Source organism: Beauveria bassiana, assembly GCF_000280675.1.
Source record: "Beauveria bassiana ARSEF 2860 unplaced genomic scaffold BBA_S00016, whole genome shotgun sequence".
Classification (NCBI taxonomy): Eukaryota; Fungi; Ascomycota; class Sordariomycetes; order Hypocreales; family Cordycipitaceae; genus Beauveria; species Beauveria bassiana.
In genome coordinates this window covers 305647-324213 of record NW_007930851.1, presented here as the reverse complement: position 1 = coordinate 324213, position 18567 = coordinate 305647, and the positions used below count along the sequence as shown (strand labels likewise).

The following is an 18567-nucleotide window of genomic DNA, read 5'->3' as shown; positions in this document are numbered from 1 at the left end:
CCCTTGAAAGCGGCCCAGTCCCCGTGCTTTATGCCCTTCTCGTTTGAGTATGAGTTGTCATTCTATGTGAGCTGAATATGACAGCTCCAGTCTATAGATACACAAATCGCGAACAAGAAATAGCGCATAAGAAGCTGCATCGTATACTGTACAAGCCGCTCATCGCAGAAGCAGCAACAGCAGCCACTGTAATATCCAATTCTCAATCCAAAATGAAGCTGGACAATGAAGCCCAACATGCCTTTGCTCATGTTCGTTATGTTCGTCCGATATTATTAATAGTACACTGCAGTCGGTCGTGGTTTTCTCTACAAGCCGCCCTGCTCGCGGCGGACGCGGGTGATGAAGGCGGCGTTGACCTGGTTCCAGGCAGCCATGTACTTTTCCATACACGATGTGACGCAAGTCTGGTCGGCTTTGGAGAGGGAGTCTCCGGGACTTGTGATGCACTTTTCGAAGCAGCTCATTTGAACATTCTGCAGCGTGGTCAGTTTTCGCAGAAATTAAACGGTGAAGGGGCATGCGACGCACCTCGATGAGAGTCCGGGCATTGGCAAGGTTGGACTCTTCGAGGACCTGCTTCATAACAGCCCGCTTGACGGTTTCTGAGTCTCCGGACATTGTTATAGGAGCGTAAATGTGACGAATTGGGACAATTGTGAGGGAGAGATGAGCGAGGAAGTCAAAATTGACGTGAACGGGTTCATGTGAAGCTTGCGACAAAGGAGCCGTCGAGAAAATAGAACGTGGCGCATATTGTGGCTGGAGGAATCGTGGCGCAAGACTGCAGCGACTTTTTGACACGCGCTTGCATGCCATGCCAAGGCCCTGGCAAGCGGGCACCCGAGGAGGCGACTTGGCTAAAGAGGACAGCTGTAGCTAGGGGCCGCACCGCGACCACACCCCAACCACCATCGTCGTTTCCTTCTCCAGCGTCAGAACCATTTCCCGGACCTCGAGATACTGGTCGCGGACGATCGAATTTCAATCGCCAAATCCTAGCTCGGTCCCGGTGCATTGGAGCTTTTAGTCAAGATTGTCGTCTAAGCAATTTAACATCTTGCTCTGGCAGCTTATAGACGGCCTCAAACCATGTGGTACTCTTCAATCGCGGCGGTGCTTGTTGGAGCCCTGGCTTGGGTTGCCCAGGCGCAGGATGACATGCGACGCATATCGGTTCGTGATGCGAGGCGAGGATGAAGTGTACAATGGGTGGATGTAGCTAACAATGTCATCGTTTACAGCTACGAACACACACGCTCGAACAGGTCGGTCACCGTCGTGGAGGCACGTGAGGATATGTAATGGGAGATGCTAACGCACAATGGAACACAGCCTTACCTCGACTCGGATATGCAGAGCCGTTGGTTCGACTTTGGCGGCGACACGATTGTGCGCACCGATTCGTACGTCCTGGAGTCGATTTGACGTTTGACCACCATCCACCCATATGCTGACACGACACCTAGCTACGTTCGACTTACCTCGGACCGCCCCTCTCAGAGCGGCTGGCTCTTCTCGCGCGTGCCGCTGACGGCCACCAACTGGGAGGTCGAGGTCGAGTTCAAAATTTCGGGCAAGAATCAGCTGTTTGGCGACGGCTTCGCTATGTGGGTGACGCGCCAGCGCGGCGAGATGGGTCCCATCTTTGGCAGCAGCGACAAGTTTGACGGGCTGGGCGTGTTTTTCGACACGTATAAGAACAACCGACCCGGCGTCGTGTTCCCCTACGTCATGGCGATGCACAGCGATGGCAGCAAATTCTACGACAAGAACAACGACGGCAAGGATGCGGAGCTGGCAGGCTGCTCAGCGCGCGGTATCCGCCACGCTTCCATCCCGACCAAGCTGCGCCTGACGTACTTTCAGGACAAGTACCTGCGGCTCGAGCTGCAGTATAAGAACGAGGACGAATGGCAGACGTGCTTCGACGTGGCCCGCCCGCCGCAGCTGCCCAACATTGCGTACCTCGGTTTCAGCGCCGAAACGGGTGAGCTCAGCGACAATCATGACATTGTCTCGGTCAAGACGTACAACCTGTACGCCAATCCCGGTCCGCCGGCCACCCCGCAGAACACCGCCAACAACCGTGGTACCCGTAATGCGTCTAGTGGCTCGCAGAGCGGCGGATCGTGGACCTGGTTCTTTACCAAGGTGATTTTCTTCTTTATTGCCGTCGCTGGTGCGTATGTCGGCTTCACTGCCTACCGTGCCAAGTTCCGCAGCCATCGTTTCTAGGAGGAAATGGAGAAGAGAGAAATGGGGAGGAGAGTCAGGGGGAAGAGAGAAAGGGGCATGTGTCGGAGGGAGGCGGAAGCTTATTGATTACGGTGACCTGTGTGATGTTTTTGTTAAAGCCTGTGCTGGGAGCCAAAAGCGGATTTTGCATTTTGTAGCATGAAGGTATTCTTCCCAATGCGATGCTGGGAGAGTGGTATTGAGAGTATGTACGAGCGCAGGGTAATAAAAAGGACAATTATGAATAGCCCGTCGCCTTCTTTGGCGTGACATGTAGGTTTCATGCTCCTCTACTGAATCTTTCAAATGCAATAACTGCATTTGTACTCTTTCAAATTGTGCCCGATCCCGATTCAAGGGTGGACGGGGGAGCCAAGTGGGCGTTGCTGATGACGGCGCTGAAAGCACCAGTATGGCGTGCCACTTGCAGCTCCGAAACGTTCCCAACCAGTTGAAGGGCAGTGAAGGGGTTGAAGGGTCCCACTGCCATGCGCTGTGGCTGGGAGTTGCCTATGTAGGTACCAATTTGTTTTCAGGTATCCGTCCAGTTGGGCTGCTGGTGAAGGAATGATCAAGCCATCTGCAGCTCTACGTAATCGTAATAATAGAAATTTTGATAGCTGTGATTGCCATCAAATTAGAATTACAACTGTTCGCGACCGCAACCGCCAGGATCGCAAGGGCCTGATCCGGAAAGCTTACTTGTGGCGGGCCAAGCTAAAAACAGTACTCGACAAAAAAGGTACTTCATCTTTGTCCAAGTTTTGGTGGTCTGACCAGGTACCTCACTACAACCCCCGCATCTCCCTCTCCTCCACCTTCAACACCATTTTGGTGTCAAATCGACCATTTGGCTCATCTCCCGCCTCTCACCTTTTGCTTGTCTCTTCCCCTCTCCCCATGCAAAGTCCTGAGCACTTCCCATCTTTGAACTCGCCTCATTCTGTAGTGTCATTTTCCAGCCACACAACCTCGCCTTCTCTGCCCAATTCCAGATCAGGCCTTGCTACCCAAGCTGCAGAGATACTTGCCGGCCCGGCCTAGCTCTGGAACTAGGTAAAAGCTGTCTTCTTACCTCTCAGAACCCGTCCTCCCCGCTTTGCTGTTTCTCGTGCTCGCTATCCCTTCTCATTCTTTTGCTTCGGCTTGCGCAGCGCTGCCTCAATCGTCTGCCATTGACTGGCGCGACGACTCGCCTTGCCCAGGCAAAAAAGTCAATTCACTCGTCCCCGCCCTTAACAAGCAAACCGCGCACCCGCGTCATCACCATATGCCTGGACTAGGCTTTCTCAAGAAGAAGAGGACGAGAGAGGGTACCTCTGATCCCTCATCATCAAATCCCACAAGCCCAGTCTCACCTGCAAACTCGAAGCCTTTTGACTCGGCCCGCCAGTCTGTTGGCGCTCCCGCTGCCGCTGCCGCTGCCGCCGTCCCTCATCAGGCAAGTCCGTCCAGCCACGGCGCCGCTCAGCCTACGATCCCGATCTCAGTCTCGACAACCTCGACCTTCCAGCAGCAAGCGCAAACGGCTAGCGAACAATCCCCCACCCAGCAGCAGCAGCAGCAACCCCAGATGAATCCCGCGTACGGAGGGGCAGGGACCCTCCAGCACCAAAATCTCCCTGCCATCAGCAACCTAATGAACACGCAGCAACCCGAGGCCGCCATCTCCAACAACAACAATTATCCCAATTCCCACTATCCCGCCAACCTCATCCCTCAGAACCCCCATGCCGCCAGTGAGAGCCCTGGCACCGACCCTGACCGTCTTCAACAACAACAGCAGCAAGCTCATCCCGTCCCCAGCGTCGCAATGCATCCGCAGCAGCAGAACCCGCAGCAGCAGCAGCAGCAACACCAGGTGCCTCTTTATCAACAGGCCCAGCAGCTGCAGCAGCAACACCAAAGCCATCACCACCAGCAGGCCTCCATATCTCAACCTCGCACCACAAAGGGCAAATACTCCCTAACCGACTTTGATATCCTCAGAACCCTCGGTACCGGTAGTTTCGGCCGAGTTCACCTCGTTCAGTCCAAGCACAATCAGCGTTTCTACGCCATCAAGGTCTTGAAAAAGGCCCAAGTCGTCAAGATGAAGCAGGTTGAGCACACCAATGACGAGCGCCGCATGCTCAGCGACGTCAAGCATCCCTTTCTCATCACCCTCTGGGGTACTTTTCAGGACTGGAAAAGCCTGTACATGGTCATGGACTTTGTTGAAGGTGGCGAGCTCTTTTCATTATTGAGAAAGTCTGGGGTTAGTTTTCCCCCGTGTATCCCCCTATTCCGCGTCCAGATTGCATGCTAAGGTGTTTAATTAGCGTTTTCCCAACCCTGTTGCCAAGTTTTATGCTGCCGAGGCCACCCTGGCGCTCGAGTATCTGCACTCGAAAAACATTATATACAGAGACTTGAAGCCGGAAAATTTGCTACTAGATCGTCATGGGCACCTCAAGATTACCGACTTTGGGTTCGCCAAGCGTGTCCCGGACAAGACGTGGACACTGTGCGGCACTCCAGATTATCTGGCGCCCGAAGTCGTGTCCAACAAGGGCTACAACAAGTCTGTAGACTGGTAAATGATAAGGAGCGCTCTCTGCCAAGCGGCATCAATGGCTAATCGCTGAAGCTAGGTGGTCACTTGGCATCCTCATCTACGAAATGCTGTGCGGCTACACGCCGTTCTGGGATAGCGGCTCGCCAATGAGAATATATGAGAACATTCTCAAGGGCAAAGTCAAATACCCTGCATACGTAAACGCGGATGCCCAAAATCTGCTCGAACGACTCATCACAGCAGATCTGACAAAGAGACTTGGCAATCTCTATGGCGGACCTGCGGACGTGAAGAACCACGCATGGTTCTCCGAAGTGACGTGGGATCGATTGGCCAGAAAAGATATCGATGCGCCATATACACCACCAGTCAAGGCTGGTACCGGCGACGCGAGCCAGTTTGATAGATATGCAGAGGATCCAGATGGCTACGGCCATGCTGGCGGACCTGATGAGTATGACAAGCACAAGAGAAGAAAATAGGACTCAATCTCTAACAAAGCCACTAGGTACGGCCACCTGTTCACCGAGTTCTAGTCCATTGGCCAAGATGAAGGATAATTGAGGAAGAGAAATATGGCAGACGCAGTCGACTGCAGGGCAGTCGGATAAGCCCGTGCCTGCGGGTACATATTGCAAGACACGAGCACTGGCAGGGAATGACGCTGTTTTGTTTTGTTTCGTGTGACGGATACCGGGTGGAAGACTCCGAAATGGTCAAGGCCATGATTACACATTACCGCACGCTCCAAGTCTTTACTACATGCACTATGAGAAGCATCTGTATAACCAAATATTTATACCGTTGTTGCGAGAGAAACAGAAAGCAGGAAAAAAAAACACCTTTTGAATATGACTGGTTGACTTTGGACGAGCATTGGCGACAACGGCCAGTTGCCAGCAACTTCGCACAATAAGCAAAATGGCTGGTTCCCAGTTCTAGGCGAGTCTATTCGGTGTGCATGACAGGGGCCATGTACTATGGCTGCAGGACGCTCCGCAAGTGGGCGCATCTTACCTAGGTAGGCAGTAGGTAGGTATCCGTAGTCCTTCGGTAGTTTATCTTGTGCTGGCTGTTCTGTGTCTGTTCTGCAGCCATCTTATCTGCACAACGGCGGAGGCTGGGGATCTACACTGTGGTTACCAATCAGCCACGCGGACAGACGGTGTTCCGATGCGGGTTGCCCCGATGGAAATTTTTGAAGAATTGAGACTGATCTCTTGGTTCTTGCATCCGTTTCGTTTTGCCATCGAAATCTTGTCTTGGCATTGCGATCATTCGTTTGGACAGTCGTCTTGTTACTTGCTGGGGTAGGACGACTTGGCGGCGCAGCAGCTGTTAACTATCACCACCAGCCCTTTTTTTTTTCTGAGGCTGCACGACAGTTGCAGGGAAAGATTGGGCACCGTGAAGAAGCAGAATGGACGATTATTTGTTTCGGCAATATGTCAACGAGTGTCGCGTGGTGACCGAGGCGACAAAATATGTGGAAATCTTTAATTACTCAGTAGGGCGGCCTCTCTCTCTCTGCTGACCACTGGAGGGAGGGATTGAAAGGTTTGACAAAGCTGACCAGGAGAATAGGACCCTTTTCACAATTCCTGCGAGGAACATATTTTAACTCGAGATGAATTTGAAAACTTTCTCCATCGCAGGGTGCGTTTCATTGCCGTCATGGTCTAGATGCAGATGCAGACAAAGAACGATGCTGATGCTGTCTGGTAGGGCGCCTTTGCACCGCCAGAGCTGCGTCCCGGAACCTCGCTCTTGAGTGGCATTCGGCTGGTGTGAGTGCTGTGTGGCTGATATAATGCGTCTATCAATCGTGCTGATATATTTGTAGCGTTCAAACTGATGCTCAGGACAAGGATACTTTTATGCCCAAGGTCTTGTCCCTCCCCAAGGATGTATATGAGCAAATGGTGCGGGTTCTCCGACTGCCCTTTCGCGGGATAGAAACCACGTCTGTCGTCGGACCCTTTTTCTGGAGCTCGTACGACCACGACGACGCCGATCCCCATCTGCGTGAGTCCTGACCGCATGCTTCATTCATTCTCTCTGGTCTTGACGCTTGCTGACTCAAAAGCGTTGTTGGGCAACCGCAGATATTGTGCACCGCAAGTCGGACGTGCGCAAAAAGGGCCGGACGCGCGGCTGGGAGATGATGCTGTCGCACTCGTTTGCGACGGGCGTGACGACGGGCTTCGTCAAGGGCACGCCGTCGTCGGACATTGTCGCGGCGCTGCGGCATCTGCGCGCGTGCGCCGCGCAGGCCGGCCACCCGCTGCTGCTGCCCACCATTATCCTCGCGCACGACCTCGCGCCGGCCAACGACCAGAAGCAGCGCGACGCGCGCGACTGGCTGCGGCGACTGGAGCACGCCGTGAGCATGCGAGACGAGATTGAGGTGGGCGAGCAGTACTTTCAAAACGGCCAGCTCGAGGTCGACGGCTTGAACCGCGACCTGGTCGAGTGCCACTCGAATGTGCTGTGGAAGCGGCCGCAGGCGTACATGGCGCTGACGGGGGAAATGGAAAAGGCAATGGGTCTGTTCAAGGACATGCATGAGGCGACGGCGGCGGCGAGAAGCAATCAGAGTGCGGAGGCGGAGGCGGAAGCGGCGGCGGCGGCGGCGAGGGACGAGGAGAGGAGGCAGCTGGATCGGCTGCATAGGTCGATGCTGGCTCGCATGGACTTTTACAAGGTCAAGCTCACGGGCTTGGAAAATTACATTCACACGACTCTGCAGCGACTAAAGGTGCAGCGAGAAGCGGTATGCTGCAACTTGTTCTGGAAAGATGTGCGCATGGAACGCAATTGCTAATGAGCTTTCTCTCGCAGCTGTACAACATCATGTCGCAGCGCGAAGCCCGTCTCAACCTCGAAATCGCCGGAGAGCAGCGCCGCATCGCCCACGCCAGCAAGCGCGACAGCACGGCTATGAAGACCATCTCCCTGCTCGGCACGCTCTTTCTCCCGGGCACGTTTCTCGCGTCCGTGTTTAGCATGACGTTTTTCAATTTTCAATCCAGTGAGCTTCTTCTTCCTCCTCTGACAAGAGACGCCAAGACTCGCTCCGAATTGAAGACGCTAACTTGTAGAGCCAAGGTGGCGGCCCTGTCATCTCGGACAAGCTCTGGGTTTACTTTCTCCTCACCATTCCCATCACGGCGGCCATTGTCGGCATCTGGATCTGGTATGACAAGCGGAAAGAGGCGCAGTATGCGCAAGACGACGAGGATCTGGAAAAGGACATTACCAAGATGGAGCTCGACATTATGATGAACCTGCGGAAGAGGACCATGAGCAAGAATCATACCTGGAACACAATCAGTCCCCCACCGCGGTAACGGAATGGGTGGTGGCTTGGACACTGTGCTTTTCCATCTGACGAATTACGATACCATATGAGCCTCATCTTTCTATTCAACAGTCAAAGTAACAAGGAGTGTCTAGCGTCACATTTATATATATGCATTGCTTGAAGTAGTGAGTCAAAGGTGGTATTATATTCAATGGTTCATGCAAACCGCGACTCAAAAGCAGAGCCTAAATCTAAATATTCGTACATGAAGAAGGATGCTACACACATAAGTATCAAAAGGCCCTTCCATCCCCCCAAGACCAAAACTCTCAGAGGTGCCACCTCTCTCAACAGGTTTAGCTCCTCGACTATTTTCGAGGTGTCGGCGGGCCAATCTTGTCGCGCCCATCCATCCACGGCCGCAGACACTCTGGGATCGTCACCGTCTTTGCCTTTTCATCCCAGCCGACCTCGAGCAGCGCGGCCAGGACGCGCGGCACCGCCAGCGCCGTGCCATTTAGTGTCCAAGGGAACCCGGCGTCCGCAGCCCCCCCTCCGCCTACTCCTCCTCCGCTGCCACCGGCCGAGTGGCCGCCGGGGCGCGCGCGCGTCTGCAGACGCCGCGTCTGGTAGTCGGTGCAGATGCTGGCCGACGAGACCTCGCCCCAGCCGTCGCTGTGCTCTTGCCTGCTCGGGAACCAAGCCTCCATGTCGACCTTGCGCGTGGCGGACGCGCCGAGGTCGCTGGCGGGCATCTCGAGCACGCGGGCGTGCAGGCCCAGCGACCCTAGTATCTCGGTCTGTAGGTCGAGCATCTCGTCAAAGACGTCCTGGGCCGCGTCGGCATCGGCGCGCGTCCACGCCAGCATCTCCACCTTTGTAAACTCGTGCACGCGGTACAGGCCTCGCGTGCTGGCGCCGCGGGCGCCGGCCTCGGCGCGGTAGCACCGCGACACGGCGACGCGCTTGAGAGGCAGGTCGGCCGTGTCGAGCGTCGTCATGGCCTTCATGCCGGCGAGCGGAATCTCCGACGTGCCCGCCAGCACGAGCGACGGCACGCCGGCGGCGGCGTCGTCGGGCGTCTGCGCGAGCGCGTACACTTGCTGCTCGCCGTGCTGGTCGCGCGGCTGGAAGCCGCACGCGGCGCCCATGTGCGCGTAGACGATGCTCGGCGGCGCAACCTGCGTCCAGCCGTGGCGCGTGACGACGGCGAGCGCGTACTGCACCAGCGCCTGCTCGAGCTGCGCCGCGGCGCCCACCAGGTAGTACCAGCCCCAGCCCGACGTGACCGACGCGCTGGCAAAGTCGAGGATGCCGAGCTCGGCGCCAATGTGCACGTGCGAGCGCCAAATGTGCTGGCTGCCGCTGCTGCTGCTGCGCCCTTCCTCGTCAAACAGCGGCTTCTCGTTGATGTAGCTCAGCACGCGCGGCTCCGCGCCCCGCGGCGTCTCCGCGCTCGTCAGGTTAGGCAGCTGCAGCGCGAGCTCCTCGAGCGTCCGCTGCGCGTCCGTCTCGAGCCGCACCGTCTCGGCCAGCTCCTCCTTGATGCGCCGCGCGTCCGCGTGCAGCTCCTCCCGGCTCAGCGCCTTCAAGTCCCCGAGCGTGCTGTCGTCGGTCAGCGTGGCCGGGTTGGCCAGCACCCGCCGCAGCAGGTTGGCGCGCTCTCGCAGACCCCGCCCGCTGTGCTGCAGCTGCACCAGCTGCTCGCTCAGCGCAATGATGCGCGCGGGGTTGTCCGCTTGCGCCGTGTACAGGCGCTCCTTGCATGTCGTCTCGTACCGTTCTGGGTGTTGGCGGATGTGCTTGATATCCAGCGCGGGCTTGGGTCCATTGGACGGGCGCTTCGCGGCCGACGCATAGCTTCGATGCGCCGCAGGCCGCGTCACCAGCTTTAGTGACGGGCAATGTAGCCGTTTCATTACCCTTTGCATGACGGGTGTGGATGTGTTTTACATGATGCTGAACAATCTTGTGTTGAAAGTTGGAGGTGAGGTGACTTGGCAAGGAGCGCCTTTATGCAATTAGCCGAGTGCGCAATCTAGGCACAACGTCACTCATACCAGTGAGCTGTCAGAATCGTCATGACTCATTTAACTCGTTTATGATTTTCATTCATCTTGATTCAATTATTGAATGCCATTGGTAATATATCGTTAATGCAGCTCAGTGGTGGTGCGCCAGAATAACTCCTTGGTATCTACTAGGCCATCAAGAGCCGGGCTCAAATCGAGCCCCAAGTTCCCAACGTCCAATTCACATGCTGGCCTCCGCCTGCTCTTATCAGGCCAGCAGCTCCCATGCTCTGCCTCTGCTGCATTTTGATATCCACATCACTGGCGCGCGATGCGCCGCTAGCACCCTGCTGCAGCCAGAGCTCTTTGTCGACGGTTGCCATGGCGGGAATCTTGAGCTGGCAGAGCAGGCTGGCGCCAGCCCAAGGACCTAGCGAATGCAGTACGCGCAGCTGCCCCTGAATCTGGGGCAAGATTCTTCGATTTCTGGCCAGCTTTGCCTCGATTGCATCCTCTTCAGTCTGCGTGGCGATGGAGCTTGGCCGAGATTGAAATTGCTCGCTATCATCACTCAACTCCGACGGGGCAGGAGACTCGGCGGATCGTGAGATTGTGCTGCTGCGGCGAATTTGCGCACTATTCCGTAGACGATCAACGCCCTTTCCGGTGACTGGAGTCCATCCACGCTTATCAACGATGCTGGACACTTCATTAACAAGCCTTTCCTTGATGCCCAGAATATTTGAACAGCCACCAGTGAACATGATGCGGGACATGCAAACAGCCCTGACATCGAGTGGTAGCTGGAGTAGATGTTGATACACAAGCCAATGCAGAGGGAGTTCGTGATCGTCAAAAGAGGATGGATTAGCAGATGAGTCGAACATGGCGTCGTCACAAAGATCCGCCAGTTTCTCAAACGAGACTTGAATAGTCTTTGGCTGAGATGTCGACTGCAATGGAACCCTAGCCTCTCCTCGAACATGTGATGCAGCTGCTTCTGTTTCGTCCTGTTCTACCACAGTATCCAGCTGTGTCGACTGCCTTTGCGTTGATCTATTGGCGGCGCCTCGGCACCACATGAGTCGACACATGATATCTTGGCATTCGGAAAAGGAGATGACATGATTGGCTTCTCGCAATTCTTCTTCGTCTTCTTTTCCGGTGATGATGTTGTGTAGTAGTTTGTATGTTTTGTTCAGAAGACTCTTTCCTGCTCTTATGCTGCGGGTACACTTGACCTCGCGGTATTCATAAACGCTGGTGACAACGGTTTCGGACCAGCCCATGTCAATCACCAGCGCTGAGCGCATGCCAGCCGCCACCGCCGTCATGGTCGGAGCGGCCAGCAACGACACCAAAGGCGCTTGGAATTTTGTGAATAGAATATCAAGGACAGATGACAGAAGCGGTATAGGCACTGCAGAGTCCAAGACTAGGCCAGCTCTTCGCGGCCGCGAGTCAATGAGCAAATGTCTAGTCGCAAATCAGCGTCTGGCCAGTGAGCGAGCGAAGCAATTGCCGTACCGCGTGAATGCATCACGGAGCATTCTCTCAAGCTTATCTTGGAATAAGCCAAGATTAAAATCTCGCAGGTCGTAGCGCCAAATCTCATACTCGGGTGCCCAGTACTCTCTCAGCGCTTCCGACTCGGTCCACTGCCTAAAGTCACCAGCACGCCGTTGGTCTTGCGGCCCGCTTGACAGCACTGCTTTCGGAACGCTGTCGCCGGCAAAGCCTACGCGGATATTACGGGAGCCGATTTCAATGAGTAGAAAATCATCGTCGGCGCGAACGGTGGCCGGGGAGCCGTAGGAACCTGGAATGGCACGCGGCGGTGTATGTGGTGTTGAGGGCGTCGGCTGTTGGCCTTGAGCAGTTCTTATGTTGGAGACACTCCTATGAGCCAGAGCCGGGCCGTCTCCGGAAGCCATGATGCTAAATTTGGCGCGGTAATGTCATCAAGTGTTGGTTGCCAGATGGAGAGCTTGAGCAACTCAAACAAGCTTAAGACCCCCCTGGCGGGCCAATGAAGCCGCTAGCAAACACTCGCTGGTAAAAATAAGCGTCGGCAGGTTAGGCGCCGATGCCCCAGTAAAGTCAACAATCAGTGCCTTCACCAGAGCAACCAGAGCAGGCCAAACCGTCAACTCTACAACTAGCCACATTAGCATCGTGCACTTTGCATAATTTCGCTGCCAATGACTTCAATATGACTTTCTGATGGGTATCAAAGGGTATGCTGCCTGACTGTTGTATCTTGGGCATTTCTAACAATTTTAGCATCTACGGAGAGCTTGGCCCAGGCCAGCGCGTGTCACTGTCCAAACTCGCGGCCGATACACTCCAAGCCGAAGGCCGCCCGCTACGAATCGCCATTGACGTCGCAATCTGGCAATTCCAAGCGCAGGCTGCAAGAGGTGCGCAAGGAATTTCATCAGTAGTCTGCACTTCATCTGACCCAAGCAACTAGGTGGCACGAACCCTGCGATTCGAACCCTCTTTTACAGACTTGTACGATTGCTTGCTATTCCCGTCCAGCCAATTTTTGTCTTTGACGGCCCCAATAAACCCACCACCAAACGAAACAAAAGATCAGGTCGCGGCGATGGCGTTGCAAATTCACAGGCCAAGCGCCTGATTCGCTTATTTGGCTTACCTGCTCTGGATGCGCCGGGCGAGGCAGAGGCAGAGTGTGCATTGCTCCAACGTCATGGCATTGTTGACGCAGTGCTCAGCGAAGATGTCGACACAATCATGTTTGGCTGTACAAAGACCCTTCGAAATTGGTCAGCCGAGGGAAAGACAGTCACAGTGCCTACACACGTCTCGCTTTACGACACAGCTGCCGTTGCTAATCATGGCTTGGACCGGCAGGGCATGGTGCTCGTCGCTCTCATGAGTGGCGGCGACTATCTCCCGGACGGCCTACCTGGATGCGGTGTCAAGGTTGCATGCGAAGCTGCCAATGCCGGATTTGGCAGCTCTCTTTGCAAACTCAAGACCTCCGACACGGCCAGCATTGACGCGTGGAGAGCAGAACTACGCCACGAGCTCGTCACCAACGAAAGTGGCCATTTTCGAACAAAACACAAGAGCTTGAATATACCTGACGACTTCCCTAACATGGAGATACTACGATATTATACTCATCCAGTTGTATCGCCAAAGACAAATCTGGAAACGATCCGCCAAAAGTTACAACCGATGACTATTGATCTGGCTTCTCTTCGCGAATTCGCCCGCGAGACGTTTGACTGGGATTACCGAGAGGGCGCTATCAAATTCATTCGAGTACTGGGTCAAGCGATGCTTATTCAAAACCTGATGCAGTCACGCAACCTTATCCAGGACATCACGAAACGCCGAACTCATTTCAGCACCGACGCCACTCCAGAATTGCGGCTATCATACATACCTCAGGAGGTGGTTCCCATTGATCTGTCCACAGAGGTGGCAGAGGACATTAGCTACGGGAGAGCTGGGCTCGCCCTTAATAGCGACGACGAGTACGCCCCCTCGCAGGTGACAGAAGCCAAAACACCGCAGACGTTTGACGTAACTGTCCCTGAGCTTGCTTGGGTATTGGAGGATGTCACAAAGCACTATGCCCCAGAATCAATACAAAGATTCGAGGCCGCAGAGGCTGCCAAGGCGCTTCGAAAGTCACCCAAGAAGAAGCAAGCCCAAAAGGCAGCCAAGCCGGCCAAGGACACTGGAATGCCTACAGGCGCCATTGACAGCTTCTTTCGGATTAGCAAGAAGTCGAATGCTGCCACAGAATGCGTCATGAAAGCCAATCCATCACCATCACGAAAGAAGGTGCCCTCTTCTTCTACCGAGGCCGTCATACCATCTCATGAGCTCTTTTCGATTAGCAAGAAGTCGAATGTTGCCACAAAAGGCGTCACGAAAGACAAGCCATCATCACCACGAAATAAGGTGCCCTCTTCTTCTATCGAGGCCACCACACCGTCTCAGGAGCTGCCACCACTCCCTCGCCCACCGAAAACGCCCCCTCGATCTCAAAGTAAGCAGACCGGCGCCTTTGCTACAGGCAGCCCAGACAAGGGGGAAGCTCGCTTACACATCCCGCCTAGACCCTCCAAAAGCACTGTCTACTCCGAAGCCATTGTTATTTCGTCCAGTCCTCCCCGTCAAACCTCGCCATCATCTACAGCACCCTTCTCTCAGGCCCCTACCTCACAGCCTGCGCCGGCTGCTAGCTCCTTACATTCGCAGTTTGCCGCGGCTGCTTCGCCGTCGAGGTTAAAATCAGGGTCCAGGCGTCCGGTCAATCCAACAAAGACTGTAGCATCGAGATCAGCTCCAAAGTTTAAGCAAACCTCGTTGGACTTTTATACAGCGCGCAAAACAACGGAGCCCAAATCCACAGAGCCGGCTTTGTCGTGCCAGTCAGAGAAGCAACTACTAGATGATTCATTAGATGCCGATTCTTCTCCGTTGTCCATGTCCGACATGCTACCAGCAGAGCCTTCATCTCCTAGTAAACGCCGGTCCCAAGAGAGCCAGGCTGCGAGCGGTGACAGGAGCGGCAGCCCCACGCCATCGCGGCGGAAGAAGCTACTCGTCCCGGGCGCCGCGGGCACGCTGCGCGAAATCGAAGTGGACGTTGGTCAGAGGGATGAGGTCATAGCTCGAGAAGAGGCCAAGCTGGCCGCGTCTAATATAAAGGGTAAGGTGACTCGGTGGAGCGATGTCTCTATTATTGATCTTACAGAAGAGTAGCGGGTGTACAAGCATAGTGGCGTTTTATTGCATGAGCATCATCATTTATATTACTTGTATCATTAGAAAGGCTGCAGCTCAGACAGATGAATGAATGGAATGTACAACGTTTTATTGGTAGTAGGTTTCCAACTACGACTACCTTTGGCGACCAATGCCAAAATATGATCCTGAACTTGTGAATTCGAGCGCCATGAATGCTATAATGAAACCCCTCCCCGCTTGCTCTTGTACACCTTTTTCACCCTTCCAGTGTTTCATGCCTGTGCCCCCTCGTCCTTCATGACGACATCCGGGTCAACCTGCGTGCCCAAGTCCCTGTCCTCGAGAAAGCGCCGCCCGAGAAGCTCCTCTGGCAGATATGACTGGCTGACGCGGCCGTCGCGGTAGTTGGGCGGGTACTTGTACTCTGCGCCGTAGCCCAGATCCCGCATCAGCCGCGTGGGCGCGTTGCGCAGGTGCAGAGGCACGGGCAGGGCGGCGACGCCGGGCTCGCGGAGGGCCGCGTAGGCGTTGTTGAGGGCGCGGTAGGCGCGCGTGCTCTTGGGCGCGAGGCAGAGGGCGACGGCGCAGTGGGCGAGCGGTATGCGGGCCTCGGGCATGCCAATCTGCTGCGCGGCCGTGTAGGCGGCGGTGGCGAGGGGCAGCAGCGAGCTGTCGGCGAGGCCAACGTCCTCGGAGGCGATGACGACCATGCGGCGGGCGACGAACAGGGGGTCCTCGCCCGACTGCAGCATGCGCGCCAGGTAGTAGAGGGCGGCGTCGGCGTCGCCGCCGCGGACCGACTTGTGAAAGGCCGAAATGGTGTCGTAGTGCTGGTCGCCGGCGCGGTCGTAGACGAGCGTCTTGGTCAGCGACGCCTTGATGCCGTCCTGCGTGGCGCCGGGCCGGGCCGTCAGCGACAGCGCCAGCTCCAGCAGGTTGAGCGCCGTGCGGGCGTCGCCGTCGGAGAAGCGCGCCAGGTAACCCAGCATGGCGTCGTCGACGAGCCCCGTCTGCGGGTACGTGCCGGCCGCCATCTCGGCGTCGCGCGCCCGTTTGAGTATGGCGGCCACGTCGTCGGTGCTGAGCGCCTGCAGCGTAAACGTGCGGCAGCGCGACAGCAGCGCGTGGACGACCTTGAAGCTCGGGTTCTCGGTGGTGGCGCCGATGAGGGTCACGGTGCCCATCTCGACGGGCCGCAGGAAGACGTCCTGCTGCGCCTTGTTGAAGCGGTGAATCTCGTCGCAAAAGATGATGGTGCGCCGGCCCGCGAGCGCCAGGTCGCTGGCCGCCTCCTGGAACAGCTTCTTGCACTCGCCCACGCTGGAGCTCGTGGCGTTGATCTCGACGAAGCGCCGACCCGTCGCCTGCGCGATGCACCGCGCAATCGTCGTCTTGCCCGTGCCCGCGCCGCCCCAGAGAATCATGGACGGCACCCGGTCCGACTCGATGAGCGACCGCAGCACGCCGTTGGGACCCACGAGCTCCTGCCCGCACACCTCGTCGAGCGTCGTCGGCCGCATGCGCTCCGCCAGCGGCGCCGCCTTGCTGAGCTTGGCGCGCTTGACCAGCTTGCCGTTCTCGGGCGTCGTCGAGAGTGAGGCGGCCGGCGCTGCTGCTGCTGTTGCTGCTGCCTCTTCGGCGTTGCTTTTCAGTGGCGGTACCTCCTTCAAATCACTGACTCGAGACAACGGCGCGCTGATGCTGGCGTCGCTCGCGCCGGGGCCCTCGTCAAAGCTTCGCTTCATGCCAATGAGCGGCGCGGGCGTCACAGGCTTAAGGTCGGCATTTTGCAGTCGTTTCGGCGCGGGCGTCGAGAAGAAGCTCGAGGCGCTTCTTTTTTGTGTCGTCGTCGTCGTCGGCGGCGGCGGCGGGTGCTGCGATGAGGCGGCCGTGCCGTTGGTGGCTGTCGAGGGTGGTGACTCCTTGTCGACGACGAAGCTCGTGCAACCAGAGTCGATGTGGTTATTGATCTCGGAGGATTTGACGGGTTTGTTGCATATTGGGCAATCGACAGACATGTGCGAAGCAAAAGAGTATTGAAAGATGAGCAATCGAGTAGATATCGGACAGAAAAAAGGCAAGAGATGACAATGGGAGATATGAAAGAGGTGCTTTGCCGCTGCTCAAAAAAATTCACTGGGAGACGCGTTTAAGTGGCTACAGAGCGCGACTCACAGTGCTGATGTCGCCACGGCGGCAGCGGAGGCCAGGGTTAAGCGAAAACGGCCAACCTGGAGATGAGGTAACAAGAATGAAGAGGGAGGAATATGAAGCCAAACAGAGCAAAGATTTGATTATGGTAGATCTTTTCAATGTCATGTACTGAGTAGAGTATCGGCTGTGTCACCTACTTGCGGGGTGTAGATCATGCTACCATTCACATTATCCAGTATCGTGATTACGGATTATGTAGGATCAAGTTGAAAAGCCTCTCTTACATTACTAGACATGTCGAACATATGAGAGAATGAGATACGTAATCTAGCTCATCTATTTGGATTGTAAAAAAAAAAAAGCCCTTGCTGAATGCCCTTCCCACATTGCCAGATTGATCTATACTCTAATTCTATCAAGACTGCAACTGAGACAGTGCCTTACTCATAGCCACGAGTACATGTCCCGACCCCATCATCTCAACTACAATCCCATCAAAACAGCCCCGGAACAAATCTCTTCGTCCTCGCGTGCCACTCCTCCCACTCCTTGCCAAACAGCTCCCTCAGCATCGCCTCCTCCTGGCGCACCCTCGTCGTCATCTGCTGCATCAGCAGCAAGCCAGCGCCCGCGTACACGGTCGCGCTCCAGCCCTGCACGAGCGGCCAGCTCTCCGGCGGGACGAAGCATGCCACGACGCCGTCGAGCCGGCAAAACAGCACAAAGGCCGCCACCGCCACCAGCCACATGCCCGTGTAGCTCGGGTGCTGCACGTGCGCGTAGATGCCCGTCGTCACGAGCCCGCGCGGCCTGGCCAGCCCAAAGGTAAAGTTGGCCCCGAGACCGCTAAAGGCGCCCATGCGCAGCGGCGCGCCGACGAGGATGCCGAGCAGCGCCGCCGCCGTCGTCGGGCTCCATGTGAAGAGCGCCGCGTTGCGCTGGCCCGGCGGCGCAGGGCAGATGCGCGCCGTCGCGGCCGGGCCCGCGACCGTCAGCGCGTCGTGGTACAGCACGAGCGCCGAGGCTGACGCAATCGCCAGGTTGATAAAGGCGGTGCTGCTCGCGAACCACAGCGAGTCGTTGCGCCACGCCCGGTCCGCCGGCGTGCGGTTTGGCGGAATCATGACGCGCACTGTCAGGTAGCCGCCAACAAGGACCGCGCCGAAGAAGGAGAGCTGGTGCAGGGAGTATTCCGTATTCATGGCGCCGGAAGCTCAATTGGTAGGTGAAATGGACAAAGGAAGTGCGTGGATTGCTGATTGCAGCCGAGGGGACAGTTCGCAAGCTTCTAGTGCGACGTCCGGCAAATCTGTTGATTGCGCGCCCGGAGGCCAGCCTCGGCTGTTTCACAAAGGACCGACTCGACCATCCCGACCCCTTCACGAGTCGTAAAGAGAGGAAAACATTTGGCTGTTTTTTTTTTATTCACAGATTCTTTACCACAAAGCAGTTCATTTTCTTGTGCTTTTTTCAATGATGATATTGATCAAATAGTAGCTCCGTGTCCAGTCCGCAGATCTGGCAATGAAGAGCCCAAGACAGTTGATGGCACTTTCAAAAAAGGTTAT

General features: G+C 56.0%; 9 protein-coding genes across 9 annotated transcripts; 4 read left to right on the top strand and 5 right to left on the bottom strand.

Annotated features, from left to right (window-relative positions):
• Positions 1-308: 308 nt before the first annotated feature.
• BBA_05918 (import inner membrane translocase subunit TIM13) lies at positions 309-621 on the bottom strand (the record flags this gene model as incomplete). Its single annotated transcript, XM_008601015.1, has 2 exons — positions 309-476; positions 532-621. The coding sequence occupies 2 exons, from the start codon at positions 619-621 to the stop codon at positions 309-311; spliced, it is 258 nt and encodes an 85-aa protein (XP_008599237.1).
• A 471-nt stretch (positions 622-1092) lies between these two features.
• BBA_05917 (vesicular integral-membrane protein VIP36) lies at positions 1093-2238 on the top strand (the record flags this gene model as incomplete). Its single annotated transcript, XM_008601014.1, has 4 exons — positions 1093-1176; positions 1245-1268; positions 1336-1406; positions 1470-2238. 4 exons carry the CDS (start codon positions 1093-1095, stop codon positions 2236-2238), a joined length of 948 nt encoding a protein of 315 aa, XP_008599236.1.
• Positions 2239-3508: 1270 nt separating this feature from the next.
• On the top strand, positions 3509-5331 carry BBA_05916 (cAMP-dependent protein kinase catalytic subunit; the record flags this gene model as incomplete). Its single annotated transcript, XM_008601013.1, has 4 exons — positions 3509-4495; positions 4560-4813; positions 4872-5249; positions 5304-5331. 4 exons carry the CDS (start codon positions 3509-3511, stop codon positions 5329-5331), a joined length of 1647 nt encoding a protein of 548 aa, XP_008599235.1.
• An 884-nt stretch (positions 5332-6215) lies between these two features.
• Positions 6216-8145, top strand: BBA_05915 (uncharacterized protein; the record flags this gene model as incomplete). Its single annotated transcript, XM_008601012.1, has 7 exons — positions 6216-6302; positions 6380-6451; positions 6521-6582; positions 6639-6820; positions 6901-7568; positions 7637-7826; positions 7904-8145. The coding sequence occupies 7 exons, from the start codon at positions 6216-6218 to the stop codon at positions 8143-8145; spliced, it is 1503 nt and encodes a 500-aa protein (XP_008599234.1).
• A 322-nt stretch (positions 8146-8467) lies between these two features.
• On the bottom strand, positions 8468-10030 carry BBA_05914 (seryl-tRNA synthetase; the record flags this gene model as incomplete). The annotated part of the gene is made up of 1 exon (XM_008601011.1): positions 8468-10030. One exon carries the CDS (start codon positions 10028-10030, stop codon positions 8468-8470), a length of 1563 nt encoding a protein of 520 aa, XP_008599233.1.
• A 290-nt stretch (positions 10031-10320) lies between these two features.
• BBA_05913 (actin-related protein RO7) lies at positions 10321-12045 on the bottom strand (the record flags this gene model as incomplete). The annotated part of the gene is made up of 2 exons (XM_008601010.1): positions 10321-11587; positions 11639-12045. The coding sequence occupies 2 exons, from the start codon at positions 12043-12045 to the stop codon at positions 10321-10323; spliced, it is 1674 nt and encodes a 557-aa protein (XP_008599232.1).
• Positions 12046-12334: 289 nt separating this feature from the next.
• On the top strand, positions 12335-14860 carry BBA_05912 (DNA repair endonuclease rad2; the record flags this gene model as incomplete). Its single annotated transcript, XM_008601009.1, has 3 exons — positions 12335-12348; positions 12395-12531; positions 12585-14860. 3 exons carry the CDS (start codon positions 12335-12337, stop codon positions 14858-14860), a joined length of 2427 nt encoding a protein of 808 aa, XP_008599231.1.
• A 257-nt stretch (positions 14861-15117) lies between these two features.
• On the bottom strand, positions 15118-16863 carry BBA_05911 (ATPase protein; the record flags this gene model as incomplete). Its single annotated transcript, XM_008601008.1, has 1 exon — positions 15118-16863. The coding sequence occupies one exon, from the start codon at positions 16861-16863 to the stop codon at positions 15118-15120; it is 1746 nt and encodes a 581-aa protein (XP_008599230.1).
• A 630-nt stretch (positions 16864-17493) lies between these two features.
• Positions 17494-18201, bottom strand: BBA_05910 (isoprenylcysteine carboxyl methyltransferase; the record flags this gene model as incomplete). The annotated part of the gene is made up of 1 exon (XM_008601007.1): positions 17494-18201. One exon carries the CDS (start codon positions 18199-18201, stop codon positions 17494-17496), a length of 708 nt encoding a protein of 235 aa, XP_008599229.1.
• Positions 18202-18567: the final 366 nt, after the last annotated feature.